We start from the raw sequence: 26,740 nt of genomic DNA, 5'->3' as shown, positions 1-26,740 counted from the left end.
ATGTTACAGCAGACCCCATCCTCTTTTTTGGTCGTTAATGTGTGTGTGTGTGTGTGTGTGTGTATGGGAAGGATGAGGCTGGGTGTTGCCTATATATACCATAGCCACAACATATTTCCTCTGCATGTCAAAAAAAATACACAAGTTATGATTTAAACAGTCTAATCAAAACTGATTCAGCAGATTTGATTAGACGTTCAAGTTCGACCAGTTTGATGTAAAGAAATATTCAATTTGAAGGCCTGACTGCCCATAATGACTGACAAAAATCCCAGAATCTTCCTTACTGTCTGTGCATGTTGCTTCCATTTGCACATAAACAAACACACATGTGACAAGCTGACAGAGGAAAAGAAGGAGTCCAGGATATGAATATTTAACAGTAGCCTCTTGCGGCGCAGAGCCTGCCAGTCATTGTCAAATAGGACTTAATCTTTTCAATTTCTGCGTGCAAATATTCACACTGGCCACTGTTTGTTGCCCAGATTAATGAGGCTCTCTGCCCATAATCCTCCGCCGCTAATTCAAGTGGCCGCCGATGCGGTTAGCCAGGGGAGGACGGGGTGCTGAGAACACATACATAGCTGAGATTATTTCAACCTCCCCCCCCCCCCCCCCCTCCCTTCCCCGATCTCCTCTTTTTCTGCCCAGCCTTCCCACTTTGTCATGCTGAGTCCAGTCCAATTCACACATCTTCTTCTGTATGCAGCTGACCAATGGGGAAGCTTGTATATGTAAGTGGATTAATGTATAATTTATTATAATGGATATTTGAAAAGGAAATTAAGTGGGAATACAGTGAGAGCAGCTGGGGAAATATGAATGGATCTGATAACTTAATGAGAGTAAAGAAAGAATTTCACATGTTTTGTAATTATTATATAATCCGTATTTTTGCCCAAATAATCAATGGCAATCAGCTATTTTCCCCCCAGTCGGTCATAAAAGATTACATGATAAACTTATTTCTGAGAAATGTTCTCCAGTGTATGAAAAGTTGCATTCAGTTAACGCTTTCACTGAAAACTCACAACACTGAACATTTCTGGCATTCAGCTGAAGGGAAAAAAAGCTACGAGTAGCTGATTAAAAGGTTTTTTTTCAGTCAGAGATGTGTTTTTGTCTGTTTTTGTGGAGTCTTTGTTGACTCGTGATGAATGTGTTCTTTCACAACTCTTGTGCTTTTGGGGGGGGGGAGAAGAAAATATGCTTCTCTGTGATAATCACATTACATGATTTTACAGTTGATAGAATTAAAAAAAGAGACCATATCGGTTTGGGTACGCATGTCGGTCTACTAGATATTATAAATCATTCTACAACTGCGTTATCACATTGAAATAGCTTAATCACGGCAGACGTCAAATGTCATTTCCTCTAGAAGAGGGCAGATACTACCAATCTCCAAACTAGCATGACTATGTAACTATTCTTTTCATCATGGCTATATTTAGCTCGAGCCTGATGTGTGAAATGTGTGCAAAATGAACAGTACATGCATTTTTTAGATCACTTGTCTGACTATGGGGTTGCTTGGAGGGGGCACAAACCAATAAAGACAAAAAAACATTCACAGTCACCTCCAAACCTACGGCCAGTATGGAATCACCAATTAGATTAGCAAATTTAAACCTAGAATACATTTGCTGAGAGGAAACAGTGCTCATCCCTGCACTGCTTCCCTGCCCTTACAATGAATAACAGAAAAATTCAATTATATTTTCTTAATCTGGATTGGACATTTGTACATTAGTCTGGGGTTGCTTGGGGCACTATCATACACTCTGTATAGAAGATGGACATAGCCACTGTGACGCTTTTAGATTGTGAAGCCTCAAGTTGCTTGAGTGGATGACTGAGTGGGTTCACTGCTGCTATTATGATGCTTTGAAAACAAAGGTGAAGGAAGGGGGATTTCACTGCATGCTCATTGGTTAAAGAAAAACAAATAAAGCAAAAAGTAAATTCTGTATCGTTCTCTTCTCTGATTCTAATAATGACCATAATTAACAAAATGAACTTCATGTTTTATTCATTCAGTATGACCAGGAAGTAGTTAGTGTGCTCATAAATTCATCAGAAAAGTTTTTATGGAGGTCAAAGAGCTATTTACGGTTTATTTTTCCACAAACAACCTAGTCTTTTTGCAACAACATGTGCTGCCCCCTATAGGCAATCAAAAACAATACATGTTTAAAGCATTCTGACTCATTTCCAGACTCTGGAGCTACTTCTGAACAGTCTGTGGTTAGAAGCAATGGCTGACTAATGGCTGACTAACCATGGTGCATTTGTATGAATCTGTAATTTTAAATGAAACGATCATTTGTTTAATGAGAAACATGCTTAAAAGGTGTTTTTATCCAAGTCAGTCTATGTTAGCATAACCAATCTGCTTTAAAGCTGGGGATTTTAACATTAGTGTCTGTGGAGACCCACTCTGAATCTTATTTGAGAAACTGCAGTTTTGTACTTAACTGTGGATTTCTTTTTTTTTCTTCTGCCACTTGGGCACTCAGCTTCCATTTGATTGGAAAGTGGGTCAGTCCAACTCACCCACTGTCATGCCTGCTTTTAAAGATTACATCTTCTTTTCTGACATGCGCTTTGAGCCTAGTTCTCAATTCACACACAGGCTCATAAGGTAAAAGCCAAAGCAGCTAGGCTATTGTGGTTGTTAAAAACAAGATGTTACATGATTCAATAGCTGATGATGAACGCTAAAGGCTCTGTCTCCCATTCTACTTTAAAATACTCTAAGAATCACAAGTAAGCCCCCAATCTGAGAGCGAAGTGCTCTATTGGGGTAATGTAGTGCCATGAAGTCTTTAAGATAAGATGAGGCCTGATTATTCAAGACCTTGTATGTGAGGAGCAGGATTTTAAATTCGGGAAGCCAATATGGGAGAAATCTCTCTTTCTAGTCCCTGTCAGTACTCTCTGTGCAGCCTTCTGGATCAACTGGAGGCTTTTCAGGGAGCTTTTAGAATAACCTGATAAAAATTAGTTTCAGTAGTCCAGCCTAGAAGTAATAATTACAGAAACTAGTATATTCAGCATCACTCTGAGACAAGATGTTTCTAAATTTAGAGATATTTCAATGCAAGAAAGCAGTCCCAATATTTGTCTAATATGTGCATTATGATAAGGAAAATGACTAAAGAAAACATGTGACCAGAGTGTCAGTTATATTATTATATAGAGATTAGAGAATGAGTAAACTAAGACTCCCAGAAACTGTATAAGCCACACAACATCGAAGACATAATAATTAAGTTATTATTCTGGTGTCTTTACGTTACCATATAAAGCGCCTTGAGGTGACTCGTGTTGTGATTTGGTATATAAATAAAACTGAATTGAATTGAATACACACACATATTGTTATTGCACCTATTATTAAAACCAGCAACAATTATGGGTCTGGTTCAGTCACGTTGTTAAACAACTGTAACAACATAATTTCATGTCTGTAAAGCCAAACTAGCCAAATTAAGGGTGTGTTTTCCTTTATATGTCATGCTTTCGGTAAGGTCCAGCAGAGAGGCAGCAATCCAGAAAGCACACCACATCATTAGTCCATATGAAAATGCAAATACGTTATCTAATCTCTAATCTAATCAAGGTAATCTCAAGGTTTTTTCACTTACCAGCAGAAACAGTAAAGCTGGTATTGTTTTTACACCGAGCCTGTGTGTGCATGTGTGTCTGTGGACAGATTTTGTCACCATGAAATCCTTCTAATCATGCCAGATTAAAACTATTATAACCAAGATCAGATGGAAAGTAGAGATGGAATGCGTATGATCCATAAAGAGTATACTAAGGATGGACTCTACCAACCAATTTATGGACTCCTGTTGTGAAGCCTTGAGTTGTTTTTAATCTTTGCTGTCTTACCTTTCTAAAAGCAATAATAAAGCAACAATCTGAGGCGGATGTGACTTACAATCTAATGATGCTATGCATGCCCAAGGAGTAGCAAGTAGAAATGGAGAAGTTCATAGATTCAAAACTCATCATATATACTCACTGGCCACTTTATTAGGTGCATATTTCAAGTACCAGCTTTACCATCAGAATTATCTTAATTCTTTATGGCATAGATTCAACAAGTTGCTGGAAACATTCCACAAAGCTTTTGATTACATTGACAGGATAGTATTGAGCAATTGCACATCCATGATGGGAATCTCCCTTTCCGCCACATCCCAAAGATGCTCTGTTCGGTTGAGATCTGGTGACTGAGGAGGCCATTTGAGTACAGTGAGCTCACTCGTTCAAGGAAGCGGTTTGAGATGAGTTGAACTTTGTGACATGGCTGGAAGCAGCCATCAGAAGATGTGTGTACTGTGGTCATAAAAGGATGAACATGGTCAGCCACAATACTCAGGTAGGCTATGGCATTTGAACAATGCACAATTGGTGCTTTCTTACTTTTCTTTGCCCAAAAGCGTGCAAAAATCGCCACTACCCTGAGCTGTTGACTCAAGGTAAAATGGATCCACGCGTTAATGTTGTTTATGCCAAAATATGCGCCAGGAAAAATTGACCAAGGAGTGTTTTTCCAATCTTTGGTGAGCCCATGTGAATTGTAGCCTCAGTCTCCTGTTCTTACCTGAGAGGAGTGTTATCATCTGCTGGTTCGACATGGTGTCCTTTCAGAGATGGTCTTCTCCATACCTTTGCTGAATTGAATTGTTTTTTGACTTGCTGCTGCCTTTCCATTAGCTGTGTGGTCATTCTCCTCTGACCACTGATGGCCACTCACTGAATATTTTCTCTTTTTCAGTTTATTCTCACTAATCAGAGGTCAGCATTTTCTGAAATATTCAGACCAGCCTGTTTGGCACCAAGAATCATGCCACATTCAGTCGCTTAAATCACCTTTCACCCATTTTGATTTTCAGTTTAAGCTTCAGCTGGTCATCTTGACCGTGTCTACATACCTAAATGCATTGACTCGCTGATTTGATATTTGTTTTAAAATGCAGTTGAACAAGTATACATATTAAAGTATATGGCATATGTAAATACAATCAAAACCTTCCTGCAATCAGATTATTGCTCCCCTGCTTGCCATTTGAAAGATTGCTGGTTCTTAAACCTTTATTCATCAGTATTTTGTTTGTTTTTTTCCAGTGTCCTTTTCTATAAATTGATTTAAGGAAAATCTAAAGAATATGTCTTATGGTGTATGTATATGATGTGATTAAAGCAAGAGCAATAATGATAAAGATTACCTTTAATAAACCTTTTTTAATAAAGGTTTATGGCCAGTATGGAGAATAGGACTAGTCACGATGATCAAATCCTAATCTTAAGCAGATATGGGCACCTTTTGAATTGTTTGTAAAATCATGAACCTGTCCTTTAACAGGATATAAGCTAATATTAGCTTTCTATCTGAATATCTCTGGGGTAAAAATAGAGGCATCCTACAGTCCAACGAATACTAAAACAATAAGGCAAAATGTAGAAATGCTTGCCCACTAAAAAATATTAAAACAAAAGCCAAAAGGTAAAGGGGTTCATATGTCAGTCTTACCTAATTATGGAGAATGCAATGAGAACTGCTTATTTCACTTTATTTTGCTGAATGTAGATTACTGCCGCAAAAAAAATAAAAAATAAAAAATCCAAGCAATTTTCATGTGATCTAACAGTATCGTCATTCTTTGTAGTTCATACAGTAAATGTCAACTGGTGATCCTGCTGTGGGCAGTCCAGATAGCTTTCTGACCCTCGTGATCCTTCCTCAGGGTGACTCAAATGAGGTTAAAGGTCCATGCCTCTCTCTGTCTCACACATACACATGCACACACCTCACTCCCACTACCTTGGAGGTGCAAACCATTCTCCAAGTCAGCTGCTTCCCACTCTTTATTTCCTCCAGTTTTTTTTCTCTTCACAGGAAATGCCAACCCTCTCTCCTCTCCTCTTTGCTCCTCTCTTCTCTCCTCTCCTCTCCTGGTCACTACACAGAGCTCTTTAACTAAAAGCACCTTCAATGCATTGCTTGGTCCATTAGTGTTGCCAGATAGGGGAGGTTGGATCCTGGCGGCTATGTGTGACCCTACTCTGATTAATAGAGTAGGTGAGGGCAAAGGTGCAATGCACACCCCCATTCATTACTTCATTAGGATGGCCCACAGTGAAAGGTGATCTCCCTCATTATATCTCAATGAAGGGGACTGAACTCGGCACAGTGTGAGCCATGCAGTCAGGCTTTTACTCTCTGCAAATGCCCAGGACCAGCCACCTGTCTTTTTACTCTGTTCCGCATAAAGTCACACCACTTTACACCATGGTTGACTGCGGGAAAGAAATTCAACCTGATGAACAGTTGCACACATCAACTTGTGACTCCTGCTCACCTGGAGCTGAATAATGCCCTAATTATCCATTCACAAGAGCCACGTAGCATACCGCGTCGAGTTTGTGCATATTGTTTGTCTGCATGCAGAAACACGGGTGATTTAGTGCCCACGGGGTGAAAGGTGAATCTGTTTGTTTGAATTACTCCTTTATTCCGAGTAATTGAGAAGGTTATATTTGTGAGCTGTGTTTGTTTTCCTTGATGATACTTTCCAATTATTGCCTGTCCTTTCAAACAGAGCACATCCATTCATACAGTATGAGTGCAGATTCCTGCTGAGCACAAAAACACACAAAACTAATTCCAAGTGCTTCTTTCAAAACAAATTCTTTGCAGTTTTAATTGAACAGAAAATTTGAAAGGGAAAAGCCGAAGGTGTATGAGGGGAAAATATAACGATCGTGTTTAGGGACTAAAAAACACCAAACAGCAAAACAGCAAAATGAAGCCATGCGAAATTCACAGGGGGGAAGATTTTTCTGACTCTAAATGTTAATTCTGTACTGTCTGGTCTGAGTTCTGAGGCTTCGAATAATGCGCATGTTCATTTTTCAATCTTTTTAAATAGTTGAAAAAAAGTATATTAAAAAGATGTATTGTGTCCTACTTGTATTATCTATGCCTCAAAGCCCGGCGTAGCTTCTTACTTAGAGCATAGTCCTCATTTTCTCTGAGAAAAAATGGCTAAATTACATGAATAACTGACTTTACTCCAGAATTATGTGTTCTTTCATTTTAATGAAAAGGGGCACTGGATTTTATAACAAGCCAACCCTATATATGCCATCGTTCTGCCAGACTCACTAGACCTATAAATATGTATGAATACAGTCCTCGGCATTTATTGTCTTTTTGCAAAAAACAAACAAACAAAAAAAACCTACTATCGAGCTGTTATTAAGCAATTTAAAATAGTAATTCAACTGAAATTACACACAGCCTGTGCTACACACACACACACAAATATATAAATATACATGTGATGGTTTAATGGATCTTAATGGTTTATTTCTGAATTGGAGGAAAATACATGTGTATGACATATATGCAGACACTTTTCACAACAAATTAACCACGTGGAAGTGGAAAATTTGAATTTGAGATTTTGAAAAAACACCATGCTTTTTGTTTTGTTTGTTTTTTCCAGTTGAGATTGTCAACCAAACCAAAGCCATATCTTTTTTATAATGACTCTGAAAGACTTATACATGCTCTTATTATGACAAGGCTGGATTACTGTAATTGTTTGTATATAGGTTGCTGGTACAAAACACTGCTGCTCGCCTTTTAACTGGGATGAGAAAGCATGAACTCCAGCTTTAGCATCACTTAAACTGGCTTCCTGTCAATTTTATGTTTCCTTTTAAGATTTTATTGATTGTTTTTAAGACCTGATCTTATTCATGTTCACACTCTTGTCAGAGGTGGCTAAACTTTTTCAATTGCTGCCAAAGTCTCAGGAATGCCTTACCATTTCATAATCGAACTGCTCAAACTGTTTCTACTTTTAACTATTTGCTCAAGACTTATTTCTACTCTCTGGCCTTTAATTTGAGCTAAACCTTGACATATGTGTGTGTTTTTTTAAGACCTGTGAAACGCTTTGCTTGTTGTTTTAAATGTGTTATACAAAAAAACTATACAATACTCAACAAATAAGCATGACCTTTTCCACACAATAACCTAAACGAATGCCCTGAAAGAGAAACTTTTCAAAGGTATGCTAAGAAATATGACAAGTAGCCCTTAAAAGACAGAATGTACATGAGAGATTGACAGAGCCTCTGGGTGTGATATTATTTACTTTACCTTTATGATTTGAATATCTCAATTAGTATTTTCAAATCATAGTTAATATAACATGATGTATATTTTATAAATTATGTTTGCTATTAGATGAATAGCGCACAGTATTTTTTTTAGGGTGGGCCTACTGTATGATTGACAAGTCACTATTAAATGAGTGTTTGGTGTCCTTGATTTCTTTGTTAGATCTACTCGTTACTTCTGAGATCTAGTTTCCCAAAAACAAGATGGTGACAGACAAATTGCTCAAGTAGAGACTTCACAAACCAGTGGATGACATTACACAGGGGTACATCTATCTTTTATATAGTCTATATTTAACACTGTCAAACATCACATATGATGGAGTCAAACTGACTCAGTAATGTCAGTTATACAGCACTATCTAAAGTTGGCTAACATTAGCCACCACAATTTAAACGAATAAAAAAACAAGTAAGGCTTTGGCAGCAAATCCTGAGCGAAAGAATTCAGACTATGAATGAATTCAAGGTGGCTTTTCTGAGAGACTGAATGTGATGTTCTTTTTCTTATTCTCATACTTATTTTTAAATAATTGATTGTGTTAATTTATTTAAGAACCAAGACCGAGTGGTAGATTTAAAAATAACAATGCCCCCGGTGATGCGTGTCAAGCACGTGTGCATTCAATTATGCAATCTTATATGCATATAGGTGCATACATGCTTGAATATGAATTTATCTGTGAGGGCAGGGTTGGCTGCCTCCAGTGGGATAGAGGTGTTGGTGGTGCCGAGCAGGAGGAGACAGGAGCAGGGAAGATAGAGGGGAGCGAGAGAGTCCCTCAGGCGTGTCCGGGCTCTGATGGCTCCCCTGACAACCTCCTCTGTAATGGTCTCCCTCTCTCTCTCTGAGTGCTGTGAAATTGCAGGCCGGCGCTCTACAGCTGAGGACTCAGAGGAGACAAACGGCCTTTTAATTCAGAGCGCAGAGAGGTGACGGAGAGGGAGGCCCTAAGGGAGGGCTACCAATCAGACATCCATCATACTAACCTCTCCCCTGGGACTGGCCCTGCCAAAGAGGGGCCCTGGAGGTGGTCTTGAGCGTACATGTGCGCGCGCCTTTGGGGTTGGGGTGACACCGCATGCATGGGAGGGAGGTAGGAGAGGGGAGGAAGCGGTCTGCTCAGGTGTCTGGGCTGCGATGGTGCAGAGTGGAGGGGAGTGGAGCATTGAAGATGAGGTCTGAATTTGGGTGTGAGGGCTGAATTTCTTTCCCCCTCCCCATGTCTCCCATTTATTTATGTACCTGTTCTAGATTTACATTCCCATCCACCGCTTCTTCCCTTCAATTTAAGACTTCATTTCAGCTCGCAGTGCAAAGCAAGCACCTAAAAAATGATCCAGCTGCTTCAACCTGATGGGGTGTTTGCCTGTTTTTAAGAACATTTTCATAAATTTAATCAGCACAAACACGCAGATTCTTCAGTGCTGTAGGAACCGAGACTGAAGAAAATCCCAGGTTCAGGGTTTGTGGACATTACTTGTGTTGTTTAAATTATCGCCTTTATTCCTCCTGCATTATGAATAAAACTACGGCGAGGGAGAGACCTGGATGCTGCACGGCAGAGATATTTTATGAAGACCTCTCAGTAAAGAAAGGTGACTGATGTTCAAACCACTTCAGATGTTGGTCCTTGAAAAATATGTGTTGTGATGGTCTGTCAGCCTGCATAAACAGTTGCAACGCGCAAACAAACCCCACCCTGTCCTTTAAAAACAAACTAATAATTTCAGAAGTAAACATGTTATTATTAAACGCTTCATCCAAATTTCTATTTAATTATTCTCGTCTGATTTTGAAAGGTATTCCAATCTTTTTTATGCGCTGAATGACAAAAATCAGTCCTTCAGCACTTTACCATGCACAAAGCCTTTTTTTATGCAGGCAAAAAGACAAAAAAGGGGGATTTTATTGCTAAACTTTGCATGTGATGAAACTAAATTCCAGGGTGCAGGTAAGTGAACTTTACTTTGTCTTTCATTTTTTTCATTCAAAGTTAATGTTTTATTAGGACATTTTTACTGCTCTGTTGGTGGGCTGCTTTTTAAGTTACTTTATAAAAGACAAATGTGTGTTTTGCCATTAGCTAAAGGAGGTGATATGACTGTTGTCTGCATGACAGTGGAGAAGGAAGCAATTAAGGATCACAAAGAATGCATCCTTAAATTTGATGCCACGTGATTGTTAGTAAGGTCAGCTGATTCTCACTGGGAAAAAAAGGGAAGCCTGCTGCTGTCCTTGGTGCTTGCTGCCTTTGGTACCATGGACAGCTCCCTCATTTTTTCTCCACAGGTGAGTGTCTCACTCTTTGGGTGGTGTTTAGCGTGCACAGAAGAGCAGAACAAAGCAAAAGCAAACAGAGCTTTTTCCCCTTGCACAGCTGCATTCAAACAAGAGGTTTGCCTCACATGCTCTTTTTCCCACTGTGGTCTTTTTGTCTGTACCTCCTTGATTCCCCCCCCCCCCCCAACACACACACCTTCCATCTCAGTTTGTGGGCTAAAGGTCATTGAAGCTTGGGTAATTCAGGAAACTCATTCAGCCTCATCTCTACTAAAACCAGATCTGGCCAGGTTAAACCACAGATACCTGTAGAGTAAATCACACTTGGATGTGTGGCATCATTTTGATAAGAAAAACAGTAATTTTTGCTTAGAACACTAACACTAATTATACCCCGTGTCATAGCTGACAGGCCGGAGGTTATTTTAAATGCTCTACACACCATCAGTGTAACAATTTAGGGAGACAGTAAAAAGAGAAACTGAAGTAAGGAAAAAAACAAATAGGGTAGATAAGGAGAAAGAAAGAAAGAAAGAAAGAAAGAAAGAAAGAATTATTTATACATAGCTTCTGCCATCATGATGCATGTTTGGTAAAATTAAATTAAAAATATTGTGACCTATTTTTTAAAAAAAAATATTATCAATACTCTTTTAAATTTTATGTAATCAGTAAATATTCCTTATCTTAAAGTTAACACCTTCTTAGAACCTTTCATAGTAAAAGCACCTAAATGTTGACACAAGTATATTTCATAGATAGAGCCTAACAGTTTTCCTTTCTTCCTCTGTTAAAACTAACAACCTTGTTGTTTGTCTGTTCCTCTAAATGTTATCTTGAATGGCCTTCAGTCGTGTAAAATGAGCCAAAATTCACACCTAATTTCATTCAAATGAGGCCCCATTATGCTTAAAACAGTCTCACCCAACACGAATTAGCGCATCCCATGTTTGCTTAACTGCAACTAACAAAACGAGGCTGTTGGTAAATATTGAAATTCCCTTCGATTGGTGGCCACTCTGTTAAAGCGCCGGGTGACCACGCTCTCCCTATTGATGAGCTCCTGCTAATCCATCGCATTTCCCTGCAAATAGCTTTCTGCATGAGAAAAGGCCCGCGTCCCCCCTCCTCCTCCTGTCTTCGCCCAGCACAGCCTTGTTCGGCTACTCCCTCTCCCAACAAGCTACTTCTAGTCCGATTCATTTCAGAGGCGTGCCCGTTGTAGCTATGCACTGACATTTTCACGTTCATTGCCAGTAAAATGTTCTGACGTTCATAGTCTAACCTGCAACTGATGCATTCCCTTCTAAAGCCAGTGCCGTCTCCGTGACCCACCGTGAAACTTCCTCATGCCTGTTGGCCTCTATCAGCGCCACTACAAACACCCTGCATCCACGGCCTAGGTGTTTTCTGCTCAGGGTCCGCTCGGAGGCTACAGCTATGAACGTGTAACCATAACAACTGCGCTCTGATTGGCTCTTCTGGCACGGGAATTAACAAGGGCGTCATCCAATCTCAGCGCAGGAAGCGCGTCGCGCTGGCAAAACCTCGTGATAACCAAGGCACAGGGACGTGCAAGTGGCGACGTGAGGTGAGCCTGAAGGAAATTACTGGACCCCAAACAAAGCGTGAGCAAAAGGGATAAATTATTTAGAAGTAAACACGTTTAAAAAATGATGTTTTAACATTGATTTGGCGAGAAAACATGTCTGGTTTGGCCATTACGCAGTCCATCAGCTGGCGCAGCTGAATTTTTTCTCCCCTCTTCTCCTCTGGATTTGTGGATTGTGACAAGTAGCAGGACAGCGACCAAACAGGACCAGGACTACAGCAGTTCTCGGGGATTGTCACTCCGCTGCCTTTGAACGACAGGTCCCTCCAGTTTTCGCCTGACAGCACACCTCTCTGAGCCAAGACGTTGTTCCGCGTAAACTCGGAGTGCCCAAGTCCGAGCAGCGCAGTCCGCGTGGGTAGGTCGGCACTCGGCGTCCTGCAGGCCGGCGATATGATGGTCCAGTGTGCCGGGTGCGAACGGCCCATCTTGGACCGGTTCCTCCTCAACGTGCTGGACAGAGCCTGGCACGCCAAGTGCGTCCAGTGCTGTGAGTGCAACTGCAACCTCACCGAGAAGTGCTTCTCCAGAGACGGAAAGCTCTATTGCAAAATTGACTTTTTCAGGTAACTGAATTTGGAATCAAGAGGTCTTCAAAAAAAAAAAGAGAGAGAGAGAAAGAAAGAAATCACGCTTTGATTCAAGCATTCGTCAACACCTTTACAATAAGGGAAATTATTTTGGGGTTAAAAATTGGTTAAAAAAATAGAAGAACAGGATGAAAAAAAATACAAAGTAAAGCCTGGCACATAAAGTCGAGCTCGGTGCGCTGGACTCAGGTCATAGGCCACGTTAACCCGTACTTGGATTTTTATTTATTTATTTTTTTTATTTTTTATTTTTTATTTTTTATTTTTTTGTTAAAGGAATTTAAGATAAATCTAAAAGTATACATTTTCCCTTATTTGTTAATATTATCCGTAATTTTTAAAATGCATGATTTTTACCTATCTCTGTGTGGTGACATTTTTAGGAAATGATATGAACCGTGTGGCGTTAAAAGGGGCCTCTATTATAAAAGTATGGACATATAAATATATTGATTCTGTATCCTCGTGTATTCTGTGCTTATTTTTCTTTTCTTTAAAAAAAATCTATTTCCAGCTCCAGACAACACTTTTATTTCAAACACCCATTAGGCTATTAACCGGTTCACAATTTCCAAAAAGTGTTCCAGGTAATTGAGTGATAAGTGAAGCCCTTGTTTGTCACTCTCTTAGCATCATTTTCATTTGTATGTGTCAGTTATTTTCTCCCAAATTGTCTAATGACATGTAAGACACATCAGCCTTTGTTGGGACGGGGCTATTATTGGCCTCGCGCGGCCTTGGCCGTCATATTACCACAGGTCCCATCAAGCGGTGGATTTAAATGGCCAGCCATTAGCTAGGCGAAACAGTAATCACCCTAATGTGTCCATTTGTTGTGTAAGTAGAGTTGTGCCCTTTCGCTGGGGGAGGCTTGGCCACGCATGTGAAAAGCGGATAGTGATGCGATACCATTGTAAGTGAATGGAAAGGCAAGCACAGTGTTAAAACAATGCTCCACAACAAGGGTGCCTGCAGTCACCCAAAGGCTTAACCAGCCCCCGACAGGCGGACTTAAAATCCAGCTACAGCAGGCCCAAAGTGAGCCTTAAGCATCTGCTCAAACTCCTTCCATCAGTAAAGACATCTGGGCAGGCGAGAAATACTGTAAGCGTCACTCAGTCAAATGTGCTTTATCGCACTTCTTTTGAGAGTAATTAAAAAGAGAGAAAGGGGAAAAAACGGACTCACCCCGGCAAACGAGGAGGGGGAATTTTAGTGAATTTATTTTTGGGCTATTTGTGTATCAAATTGATGAGTCTTCCCACCCAGTGCTATTTAAGCGCGGGTGAATATGGATTAAGAGAAGATTTTCACGCTAAGATGCTCCTACTCTGCCTAATCCTATAATATATCCACGAGTACAATGTGTTGATTGTCACTAATACGTTTTGCGTGGGGTTATTGTCAGAGCACCTCAATCAAAATTAGGAAGGTTGTTTTAAAAAAAATCTTTCTCTAAAGTCTTTTTCTAAATGATTTTAATGGCTATGTTATCAACACTCTCATAGAGAGAGGTGCTCTGGTTGAGTGATTACCTGTTATGTGCCATATATTTACTAAAAACGTTACAGTGGATTATTATTATTATTATTATTATTATTATTATTATTATTATTATTATTATTATTATTATGTGTTAGTGACATTTGTATCACTTGCTAAACTAAAGGCGTTAAACCTGTTTATTCCTCCTAAACTAATATTATTTTAATACCAGCTTCTTTTTAGTATTAATGATTATATGATGGATGTGGGTAATTTCTAACAGACCCCTTTACGCGCTGCCGTCATAAAAAAAAATCTCAATCTCACCTTCATTTTTCGTTTTCCGTGCAGGCGATTTGGCACTAAATGTGCGGGCTGTCTGCAGGGAATCTCGCCGAACGACTTGGTCCGCAAAGCTCGAAGCAAAGTGTTTCACCTAAACTGCTTCACCTGCATGGTGTGTAACAAACAGCTGTCCACGGGAGAAGAACTCTATGTGATAGACGAGAACAAGTTTGTGTGCAAAGATGATTATCTGAGCTCCGGGGCCATAAAGGAAGTCAACTTGAACTCAGGTAAGCGAAGCGACACCAGGCCTGCGCTGCGTTTTTGTCTCCCATTCAACAATAAGCAATGATAACGATAAGAGGGCTGCTGAGGGCGGTGTTTATTTTAATAACCGTGGAACCGATTTTAAAAAAAAGAAAGAAAGAAAGAAAGAAAGAAAGAAAGAAAGAAAGAAAGAAAAGAAAAGAAAAGAAAAAATCGGATGAATAAAATGGCAATCAGCATTTTAATGGACAAAAGAAAAGCAGAAGTGGCGGACCTTAAATATAAGTTGATGCTGAGCTTTTGCAGCATTCCGGGGAGAGCATCTCACAGTAACCTTATGAGATGAATACTTTCAATATTTACCCCCAAAGAACAATAGCTTTCTGTTATTATACGTCAGGGTCCACTGGGGATGAGCTTGTTGGTCTGGCCGTGTGTGCTGCTCCTCTTTCCACTCTATTTATCCTTATAAAAAGCTCAGGAGGGCAGCAACTCCACTCCACACCCTATTTACTAAAGGTGTCACGCGTCCCTTTTTCATAAACCCTTTGTTTTGATCTCCAATATAAATCTCTTCATTTGCTCGCAAATGTAATATTGCTGTATGCCCGTATATCATCTTTTTTTGTGTGCGTAAATTGGAGATGTTAGCGACTGTGGATTTTTTTTTTTGTATTATTTTGCGCATTTGTTTTTTGCATATTGTTTGATACTTCTGATATTATTTAAGAAAAATAAATGTACAAATAAAGAAAGAAGGGAAAACAGAAACTGGGAGACAAAAAATCACCGAGGGGCGTAAAAACGCATTTCATTTACCATTAGGTAAAGTTTCGGATGCGTAATAGTCAGCAACGCTTGTGTGCATCTCCAAGGCTGATTAAAACAGCCCCCCACCCCCACCACCACCCACCGCACCCCGCCACCCCCCACCTTGACATTTCGGATCGTGACCTGACCTTCCTTCTTGTTTGTCCCCCCACCCATCCGCCCCGTCCCCCAGTGTCGTCGTGCACAGATAGGAGTTTATCGCCGGATCTGCAGGACCCAATACAGGACGACATAAAAGAGACGGACAATTCAACGTCCTCAGATAAGGAAACGAACAATATTGAGAACGAGGAGCAGAACTCTGGGGCCAAAAGGCGGGGGCCCCGGACCACCATCAAGGCCAAGCAGCTGGAAACGTTAAAGGCTGCTTTTGTTGCCACGCCAAAACCGACCCGGCACATTCGAGAACAGCTGGCACAGGAAACAGGGCTGAACATGCGCGTCATCCAGGTAAGATCAGCTGTGTTGTTTGTGGATCGCTGGAACTTTTTTTCCGATTCAGATGAGGGAGGGATCTGCGGCGACACGGACAGATTAGAGACAGATGAGACGTTATAAATCAAAGGAATTACTTTTTAATTTTACTGAAATGTGCAGACATTTAATTGAAAGCCTCATCATCTATTAGTGAAATGCCAAAACACGATGCGGACTATTAGATGAATATATGCCACATTTAAACGAACCCCACCACCTGCTGTATGTAAACTGTCTTCCTTGTTTGTTTATTTTGGCTTTTGTGTTGTGGAAGTATTTCATGAAATATATGGATTTGGTTGATTTTATTTTGTACTGTAGTATTTTAATTTCCTAGCTTGTAAAAAAAAACCAGTCCAACATATGGAACTGCAGGCAGCATGGTGCCTCAAATGAGAGTTTCATATTTGCATTAACAGTAGATTCACAATATGCAGAAAAGCATTGTTTTTAATGTTCACACTCACTTATTTTATTATTTATTTATGATTGACTTTTACAGAAATATGGTTACAACATTTGATACTTTTATTTAAATGCAAGTTTTTTTTAAAATTACTGCATTCAAAATCATAAATCACACTTTATTTTTTCTATAAAAAAGAGCCTCCTACTTGCGTGTAATTTCAGCATAAAAACATCAAAGCACACTTTGAACTTACACTAATACATTTCATTGATGCATAAGAAATACATTATTTGTAAAAGAATTTCCTTTTTTGGGGGGTGCAGACTGTATTTGTTTCAGCAATAACATGTGATGCACAGCCATGAAATTAGTGAAAGGTTAGCTTTGTTTTTGCCAAAGGTAAGAGGAAACCCACATACAAACATGTTGTGCAATACAACACAAGCATACACTGCTTTTGGACCTCTCTGCCTGTCTTTTCATCCTCAGAACACACACACAGACACACATGCAAGCACACATGCTTGATGCCTGGGTGCAGACTGTGTTAGGATGATTAGCACCATCTCTGCCAACTGTGATGTGGCTTTTTGTGCACTCACTGTAATTATCGCTGATTTCACAGATTTACATACCACCCTCCCCTTTCCCACCTCTCCGCTCTTACTCACTTACAGCCCGTGCCTCTCCACCGCTTCATCTATATCATAAACTGCAGCCAGCATGTGCGAGTGTGCAGCAACAGAGCTCAGTCGCTCAATGAATCAATCAATCATTCAATGAACCAGCAAACCAGTCGATATATCAGTCAGTCAGCCTGGGCTGCGATAACACTGGAAGTCCCAGCACCCCCCCCCCCACCCCCCCCCCCCACCCCCCCCCCCCCCCCCCACCTCCCCATTCCACCTCTGCACCCTCCGCCCGTGTGTGTTGCTCGGAGCCAAAATGGAGGCTGCGTTTCGTCATCTTCCTCCCTGTTCAGTGTGTGTTAAATACCATTGCTCTCAACGCAGGGAGCCCTGTGAGCCACGCTGCTTCTCCAGCATGCGTATGTAATCCCTAAGCAACGCTCTCTCAAGGGAAGCGAGAGCATTTCCATAAAAATGTACCCTACAGTTAGATGATTGTTCTCAATAAGCAGGTGTTGCGTTTGCCGCTGGAGCACAGAGTGCAGAGCCTAAGTAGTTTTAGGTGTATGTGTGGAGGGGGATATGTGTGTGTGTGCGTGTGTGTGTGTTTTTCTTTTTTTTTGTGAGTGTGTTTTTGTTAATCTGTAGCACAGTGGGATTCTCCCTCTGGCATAGCCTAGCTGGTGTGAACATAGATCATTATGCAGCAGTGAAGCAAAGGCGAAACGAGATGTGTTATGTGCTTATAATTCAAAGACATTCTTCCATATGATGCACCGTTTTGCAATTTTGAAACCCTCCTTTGTTTGTCTTTGAAAGACAGTTTATTTAATCTCAGTGGTTTAACTTCATATGGCTTTGTATTTGGGGCCGTTGATATTACTTTGCTATTCATCTGAAATTTGCAACAGGAAACTGCCATCATCACTGGAAAAATGGAGCAGAAATTGTTCCTTTCTTGTTATTATTCAGTCATCGCTGGCTTTCCTAATTTTTCATTTTGATCCTTTTGTGCTTTCTTGACATGAACTCTAACACTGTAGCACAAAACGCCTCCCGATTCATTATGTGCAAACAACGATTTGATTATACCTATGTAATTCTTGTGTCGCACTGCAGAATGTTCATATGAGATTGAGTTCTTTGACTTTTTCTGTTAATGGCATTTTTATGGGTTTTTATACTTTAAGTTACTCAAGTCATTTTTGAAGCTGAATTTCAAGCATTTACACCTCAATTAATACAAATGAAAACAGGCCATGGCTAATTGTGGTACAGCAAATACAGTTCAAAATGGGTGCAGAGGTGCCAGATAATTGGGAGGCAAGTACGTTGCGTCATTTCTGGGAAATAGTTTGCAGCTTCTGAATAAAAGCTCTTTAAAGGAATCAATTCATTTGAATTTAATTGTGGAATTTGAAAGTGGTGCAAACTTTGCAACACTGAGCATTAACAGTAAGAAAAACCCTTAAAACGATTAGTTGGTCCATATGTAATTGTTTTAGCTTTTCAATTGTGGTTCACAGATTTTTTTTTTGTTTGTGTTCACACCCCAGTGTTACTCTCACATCAACATCATTTGTGCGTTTTTACAAGCTCTGCAAGGTTTACCACAGTTTGAGTGAATGGTGATTTGAAAAAGGATGATAATAAACTACAAATTTGTAAAGGAAAAAAGAAAAAAAGAAAAAAGAAAGAAAAAAGATGAGATCGGCTGATAACTCAGACCCTGGTTTGTTTCAGGTCTGGTTCCAGAACAGGAGATCCAAAGAACGGAGAATGAAGCAGCTGAGTGCTCTGGGCGCCCGACGGCATGCCTTCTTCAGGGGCCCGAGGAGGATGAGGCCGCTGGGAGGCAGGCTGGAAGACCCAGACATTTTAGGACCTGGAGCCTACGGTTACTATGGAGGTAAGAAATGAACGCTGTGACAACAGATGGAGTGCTAGCACAAATTTAGTGCACACTTCTTGCTGTGTCTTTAAATACACTCAAACACCACATCTGCAGGTTCTTTACCTCTTGCAATATTAATGCGCAATATGGAGCGAGTGCAATAGCAAATATAATCTGTATCCCTGGTTTCACACTCAAAAAAAGGTGATATTGTGTAAGCAAACTGCAGTTCTGAGGAAAGCAGGTGCCTAGAGGATGTTTTTCACATTGCAAGTATATCACATAAATCTGCTATATATTAGAATACAGGTTGAGCCCCAGTGTACTTTATTGGATCATTTGCTTTCACATTACTTTCTTGAATCCACTCATCTTTTGTTCAGAGATGAAATGATCAGGACTTGAGTCTAAGTCTAATCTCGTGCACGTTGCACTCAGTTTGTGTGGTACACAATAACCAGCTAAGAAGCTTTTAACTGTTAACTGTTCCGAACACAGCTCTGTAGTCTGGTTATCTCAGCGCGCCCAGAGGAATGTAAATAAAGTTTCAATCCTGTTGAACTGTCACATTTGGCTAGGAGCTAGGAGAGAAAATGCTAGATAGGAGCACATATGTTCCAGTGGGACACTTTGCAAACAAAGCTTGCAGCATGGGTGGCATGACTGAAGTGTGATTTTTTTTAAAAAAAAAAATTTATTTTGGCCTTTCAGAATGGTGAACTTCAAAAATGGCACCTGTAATGGCTCCACTATATTTGTGAGAATTGATTTCTGTACCATTCAGCAATAGAAACACGTCTCCCTTCTTGTCTCTCTTAACTTTTATTCAGCATGAAGTTGCACCTAATAACCCTTTCCAAGATCACAACTTGTGAGTGTCATTCACTTTCTGAAAAGTTGCTAGCTTCCCTCTTAAAAACACAGCTGTGAGAGAAGAATACTTGTTCAAAGAAAGAAAGGGTGAGTTCGATAAGGACGTAAAAATGAATAGAAGATTTATTAATTTTAAAGAGAGATGCATTCATTTTAACCAAAACCAGACACATACCTCCATACAGGAATATATTTAGGTATTGCTATATAAGATAAGCTAGACTTATTAGTGCACTAATTTACTGACCATTCTAATGCAAATAACTACAATGAACAACACCCTGATGAAATATTTCTGCTGCCACAAGGGGAAAACAAGGCATGCATTTGCACTTATAGTCCAAAGGTTTCATTAAAAAAAGGAGTTGGTTTGTTGCTGAAATAGATTCTCCAGTTGGTGTAGAGATTGTCAAAAAAACATTGCTTTTTAAAGGTCATAAAAAAATAAAGAGAAAAAAGACCCTTTGCTTCAAAAGAAAATAATCTCAAGACAAAAGAGCGAGATAACAACACAGCACTAACGCAACAGCCGCCCCACACTGTACTGCAGGAATAAAGCCGATGCACCTGTCATGCATATCAGCAGTTCGTTTTTGATGGACAGTCTGTGAGCTGCTGTTTCCATACAGCACCTCCTGCACCTCTACCTGAAGGGCCCTGGCATTGAGGATACAATAAACCGGAGCCATCAAGGCTGCAACACAGGGAGTGGGAGGGGAAAAGAGAGGACAAAAAACCTCCATCCCTCGCTCTCATGTCTCTCGCTTTCTTTGCACTCTGCTTTTCACACCCTTTTGTCCCACGGCAGCGCAGGCCAGCCTGCTTGCCTTTATCTAAGCTCGCTGCCTCCTCGTGTTCCTCTGCTGCTGTTCAGAGCGAGGGATGCCTGTGTGTGTGGTATGATGCATCTGCATGTATGAGTGTAATTATAGTTTGCAGAGCTGACACTCCCCTCAGCACCTACCCTGGTCTCTCTCTCTCTCTCTCTCTCTCTTTCATCCGCACACACATGAACATACCACAAGCCAAGCTTTTTGCTTATCCCCAAGGTCAGCTGAACTAGCAGGAGCCTGTTTGGGAAATCTAACAATTAGCTTGTTTGCAAAACCTTTGATTATACCTCCTGATAATTTATAAAAAAAAAAAAATAAAACAAAATTACACACTACGGCAAATAAATGCAGATCTTACAATTAGGCCGAATGTTTCTTGAGGTGTAACCCGTTAGTTCTCGAGCCTCCCCGTTTCGACTGAAATAGCAGCGAGAAGAACATGTGGTAGGAGTGGAGAAATGTTAGTGTAGCATCTGGGGCACGGGGATAAAACCTGTCATCGATCTCGGTTCACGGCGGTGCTGAAACCGAATAGATTTAATGCAACCCTGGGAGTTTGGAATGAGAAACAGGAGGCAGGTGAAGGTTTGTAGTAATTGTTGATTAGTAGATGCAAAGAGTGTATAAAGTAACAGGCTATTTGTTAAGCCAATCAATTCTTTCTAAACTGTTTTGGTCATTGCTTATGATGAACAACACACGAAATAGAAAATCACTTAATATTTAATCATTTTAAAAATCACCTTCCAGACTTTTTGCAGTGCAAGCACTGCCTGTGGCTACTTGTCATCTGAGTCCACTGTGCTGGCTGTAGTGGAAGAATAATTGCAGTGCCTGTTTGAAAGCATAGCTGTGTTGATTTAAGATCGATTCATTTTGTTTTTTTCTAATAATAGGGGCACATATTCATATAATTTAAGTTTCTTGTATGTAAGGAACAGGTTAGCTTAAAGCTCAATATACAACCTTGGGAACAGCTATAGTCTGTCTTAGTTTTTAGATTAAATCTTCCTGTCTGCAACATTAAATCTCAAAAAGTACAAATACAAACCCTTTTTCAGGTTGACTGCTGTATATAGGATATGAGCTCCCCTGAAAACACGATTTGCAACATTTTGGGTGGTCTCTAAAATACTGACAATATACTACTGTTGCTATTCTGCATGTAGAATTAAGCTATTATATTGCATGACTACGTGCAATCACAGTTTAATGTGAATTCTTATGGGTGGATTTGTTTCCTTCAGTCAGAGCTAGCATTTTCTTTTCCACTGTTTGTGCTGAGCTGGTCAAAAGAAGTCTTTGTGCTAAGCTAAGCTGAGTGGAACTGCCCTTTGGTGATTGCATTACATCTATGAGACAACCTCAAGAGTAGCATGGGCTGCCCTTAATAATAGCCTTGGCAAGATGAGTGTTCATCTTAAAGACCATAGTTGTTGCCAGTTTAAAACACTAAATGCACCATACACACTACATGCAAAGAAGTTACAGGGAGTTTGCAGGGTTAATTCAGTAAATGGTTACCGGCTTCATATCTGCTACATTATTTGATATGTTTAAATTTAGTATAGGTTTCTCATTTGTAGCCGAGACCAGAAGGTCATATTTTGTGTTTCGACTGGCAGATTTCCAGGTACTCTGGATCAAAAGACCATCTTATAAGTGATGATAATCCCCTAGAAAGTTGTTTTAATTATGCAGTCAACAGGGACAGTCTTTGTGGATGTCACTGTTTATTTTTGACACTCAAAACTCTTCTTCTACTATGGGAACCAGAAACAAAATTGTGCTGTAGAAGTACGAGCAAGGAAACACAAAGAGATGTCTGAAACCTCTAAGAGGCATAAGCATGCCAGTCAGTGTCATAGGTTAACCAGAAAATATTGATTTATCCAAGTATGCAATGAAGAACATCTTTGAAAGCAACAAAATCTGTTATTAATGTGTCAGTTGTTTGCTGCAGCACTTTGAAGTGAACGCCAGGAGAAGGTGCAGACGAACCACGGTCCTGGCTCAGTCTTTTTCAGAGTGTTATAGAGGGAGCATTTTAAACATGAAGGTTCTGCAACAGATATATTTTTAGCCATTCTGTATGATGCATCTAGTTGATCATTTTGACACTTTCTGCACTATAAGAGTAAATCTACTCTTATAGGTTTAACAACATGTTGCACAAAAATCTGTGCAATCAAAAGATTAATTGTATTGATGCCAAAATATCTGGCTTTTTTAATAATGTGACTAACGGTCCAAAAAGTCACAATGACCTCATGATTATCACAGTAATAAAAAATTCACTTGTAACAATAAGCTAATTTATAACTTTGCTGTTTGTTGTATTTTATTTATTGGGAATTAATTAGCCTTCAAGTGGCTGAATAGGGTCATGACTGAAATCTTTCCCACCACATATTGTTGATCTACTTACAACTTTTTGTAGTTTATGTATAAAATATTTTTTTTTATAATATATTTTTTCTGTTAATTATGGATTCCTGGCTAACAGAGCTAGAGTAGAAAGATTAACTACTGCAGAAGCATTAAGGCGAATACTTAATGCCCAAAGTGCTGATGGAGATGAATGGGTTAATGCTGTTAATTCATAAAAATGACTGAAACCCATAATTATTTACATTAGAAATTCTGAGAATGTCAGATAAATGAAAGAGCACAGGTATGGTGAATGACCTCACTCGGTCATTTTCATAATTAGGTAGTTTGGTTGCATGAGGGTTGAAGTCCAAAAGCAAATTCAAGGTTGTGGCGAGAGATTAGGGAAATAAATGTGTACAAAAACATACAGAATGAGCAGTTATACAGTTATTTATGATACTAATCTTATACAATATTAACATAACATTGATAATAAACCTTTAAATATCATGGTTGTCATTGGGGCTTAGCTATCGTGACACTGGATACAAACACAGTGGGAACATGGCAAGGTGGAGTCACGCTGACACGATGCTGAAAGCACGATGTAGTGGACAAAACGGTGGAGAGAGGTATAAATAAAAAGGAGAAATAGCACGAAAAAAAGATTTCTAACGACATTTTAATGCCATTCTCCTTTTCTAACTTTTAACATCTGAGCTGTTCTTGCTAATTTAGCTTTTTTTATTTTTTACTTTTTCAAAATTGATTTTGTGTCGTGAAGTGTTGGTCAGATGAAATGAATAAAAAGATGTCAAACTGTGTGGGACATCTGGTGTTGACGTCTGACATTTCTTTTGGACTGGTTGAATAATAATAAAAATAGCCATCAAATAATTCTTAGCTGAGTCATCAACACTAAAGTAGAGAAACCACCCGTAGTTCAGCAAATAACCACAACCCAGTAATGTAGAAGCAAGCGACAGCGCTGGTGTTTGTCATCAGACCTGACAGAGAGAAGCAGCCGACAGGACATGGCAGGGCTGCAGGGACGCTGGAATCTCATTTTGGAATTTCTCATCCAAATCCAGAAGTTTCTGCAGGGGAATCCATCGAGGTACACGCATGGCTGCGAGCTGAATGAGGGAGAGGGAGATGAATGCACTGTGTAAGAGGCGAGAGAACTGAGGTGGAGAGGTGTGGAGTTGTTTATACACTCAAATGAGGCTGTTGGAGACCGGTTGGTTGGGAATTGGACATGATCAATTTCACCACTTAGGTAGGGGTGGAGCCGTGTGTATAAATGTAGACTGCTTGGGGGAACTGTAAGTGTTTTATGTATCTGATAGAAAGTCTAACCATATGTGTTCTCTTCTTACACCACAGAATACCAAGGTGACTATTATGGACCAGGGAGCAACTACGACTTCTTTCCCCATGGCCCTCCATCATCACAGGCTCAATCTCCGGCCGACTCCCCCTACATCCTGGGCTCTGGTCCCGGAGCGATGGAGGGTTCAGGCCACCACCCGTCAGATGACCAAAGGTTCACGGACATGATCTCCCATGCGGAAACTCCCAGTCCAGAGCCGGGCTTACCAAACTCACTTCAGCCTGTCCCGGGGGAGGCATTCGGGGGTGGGCCCAGTCCTCCTTTCTCCTTGGCCAGTAATTCCAGTTACAGCGCTCCAATGTCCCACCAAGGCCAGGAGATGGGAGAAACCACCGCTTGGTAAAGGACAAAAACACAGGGACCATTGCCTAGGCTGAATGTCAGCCTAGTTAATTCAGGAGATGAATTAAAAAAACAAACAAAACAAACAAAAAAAACCATTGTGGGGTGAAAATTACAGCTCAGATTTTTACGGACTGATTTTCACAACTGATGAACTGATGGACAGAATCAAGAATGGGATAGCTTGTAGGAGAACGTAATATTTGCTGCCCAGTAGACACTCCAAAGCATATCCCTTCCTGGATTACTGGACTTGAAATATATATATTTAAAAAGAAAAAAAAATGCGATTCCACCCAGCAAAAATGCTTCTCGCCTTCCCCTTGACGTTAACGACGGTATCATCTAATAAATGCCAAAGGGGACATGTTTAGTTCTCTTAGTTTCTCACCACCTTCTTTAAGACATTGCTCCAAAGCAGTATTAGTTTCCATTCTGTTGCTCTTCAATGCCACTTCACGCTCAGCGTAACAAAGGAGCCGGTTTTGATACATGCTTTAATGTTCATCTACAAACACCCTGTTTCAATCGAGGCAGCTTATTTTAAACATTCGCCAACATGTCAAATCAAAAGCTGCCACTTGATAGACACGCTGACACCTCCAGCACGGCACTGACATTCTCTAGCCCACGTCTCAGCTATAAGTCCCTTAATGCACACAAAGCATTCTTGATCATAGCTCAAAAGAAGGATGTCTATACCATTATTCAAAACACGGACACAATTATACAGACACTTGTACCCACACACACATACACATACACATACACACACACACGGACAAATCTCACACCCATCGAAGCGGCCCTGATAGTTCTGCTCTGCACACTGCTTCACCTGACCTTCCTTTTGTTACTGTTCCTTTTAAAAAACATGTTTTAATGGAATTGATTTTCAAAAGAACATTGAACCCATAATGGAGAATGTCCTTCAACAGCTGAGGTCTCCTTCCTCTAAAGAGAGAAAACAAAAGAGGGGGCAGACAACATCTGTGACATTACCGCTGTCTGCTCCGAAGCACTCGTTGCCATCTAGTGGCCACATTTTTAAGGCACAGAGAATTAAAATAAGCTCAAAAGCGGCAGACTCGGGTTGTGTGTGTGTGTGTTTGTGTCTATCACTGTGTGTGTGAACATCTTTGTGCTTCAAAGGACAAATTCTCTGCATTTTATTTCAGACCGATCAGGGCCAAGTGTCACCACAGCTGCTATTTGAAAAGTCCGCCTTTGTGAAAACATATTAAAAGAAAGAATGATTATTTTTTTGTCTCTTAATTCCTAATTTCAACTCCATGTCATCTCTACACAAAATGTCTCAAACAGACCACATCTAACACGAGGAATGCTGTTTTTTTCTGCAATGAGTTAGCTCTACTTGAAATTTTGTTTGCAGATCGTCTGTATTTCCTTTCAACATTGTTTCAGATGTAGGAAGAATGTGGTTTTTTTTCTGTTGTATGGAGATATTCTTGGATACAGGACTAAGTGAGAGCTTGTCTGTGTCTTTCTGAATGCTTGCGAGTGTGTATGCTTGTTCATGTGTGTGTGTGTGTGTGTGTGTGTGTGTGTGTGTGTGTGTGTGTGTGTGTGTGTAGATTTATGGGGGGGAATTGGGCCAAGGCTGTATTATTTCTATGTAAATAGCACTGGTAATAAAACCTTCTCTTATAACTTGAAGATCTGGTTTCTTGCTTAGTGTCGTCACACATCTTTTCTTTAATTTGCTGTAAAGCAAAGTAGTATTAGCACGATTTCAAGGCAGCCATGATTTGCTTTGGCTACTCATTACATTTGAGAGAACAATATCGCACTCTTAACTCAGCTACACCTGTTTAGCATTTACTGTGCTGATAATGATTACAATAAGAAAAATGATTAGCTTGTTAAAATTATGCATTACAATAAAACTAACAGCCCAATAAAATACAAAGCAGTTCATATTAGCTTGATCCCAA

At 40.1% G+C, this 26,740-nt stretch overlaps 1 protein-coding gene across 1 annotated transcript; it reads left to right on the top strand.

Annotated features, from left to right (window-relative positions):
• The first annotated feature begins 12,055 nt into the window (after nucleotides 1-12,055).
• On the top strand, nucleotides 12,056-26,388 carry lhx5 (LIM homeobox 5). Its single transcript, XM_006804744.3, has 5 exons — nucleotides 12,056-12,670; nucleotides 14,531-14,754; nucleotides 15,735-16,012; nucleotides 18,821-18,986; nucleotides 24,437-26,388. The coding sequence occupies exons 1-5, from the start codon at nucleotides 12,498-12,500 to the stop codon at nucleotides 24,784-24,786; spliced, it is 1,191 nt and encodes a 396-aa protein (XP_006804807.1). The 5' UTR covers nucleotides 12,056-12,497; the 3' UTR covers nucleotides 24,787-26,388.
• Nucleotides 26,389-26,740: the final 352 nt, after the last annotated feature.

Source organism: Neolamprologus brichardi, chromosome 7 (genome assembly GCF_056152115.1).
Source record: "Neolamprologus brichardi isolate AB-2024 chromosome 7, ASM5615211v1, whole genome shotgun sequence".
In the NCBI taxonomy this organism is placed as follows: domain Eukaryota; kingdom Metazoa; phylum Chordata; class Actinopteri; order Cichliformes; family Cichlidae; genus Neolamprologus; species Neolamprologus brichardi.
The sequence above is the reverse complement of the archived record's forward strand: the minus strand, read 5'-3'. Positions and strand labels throughout refer to the sequence as shown.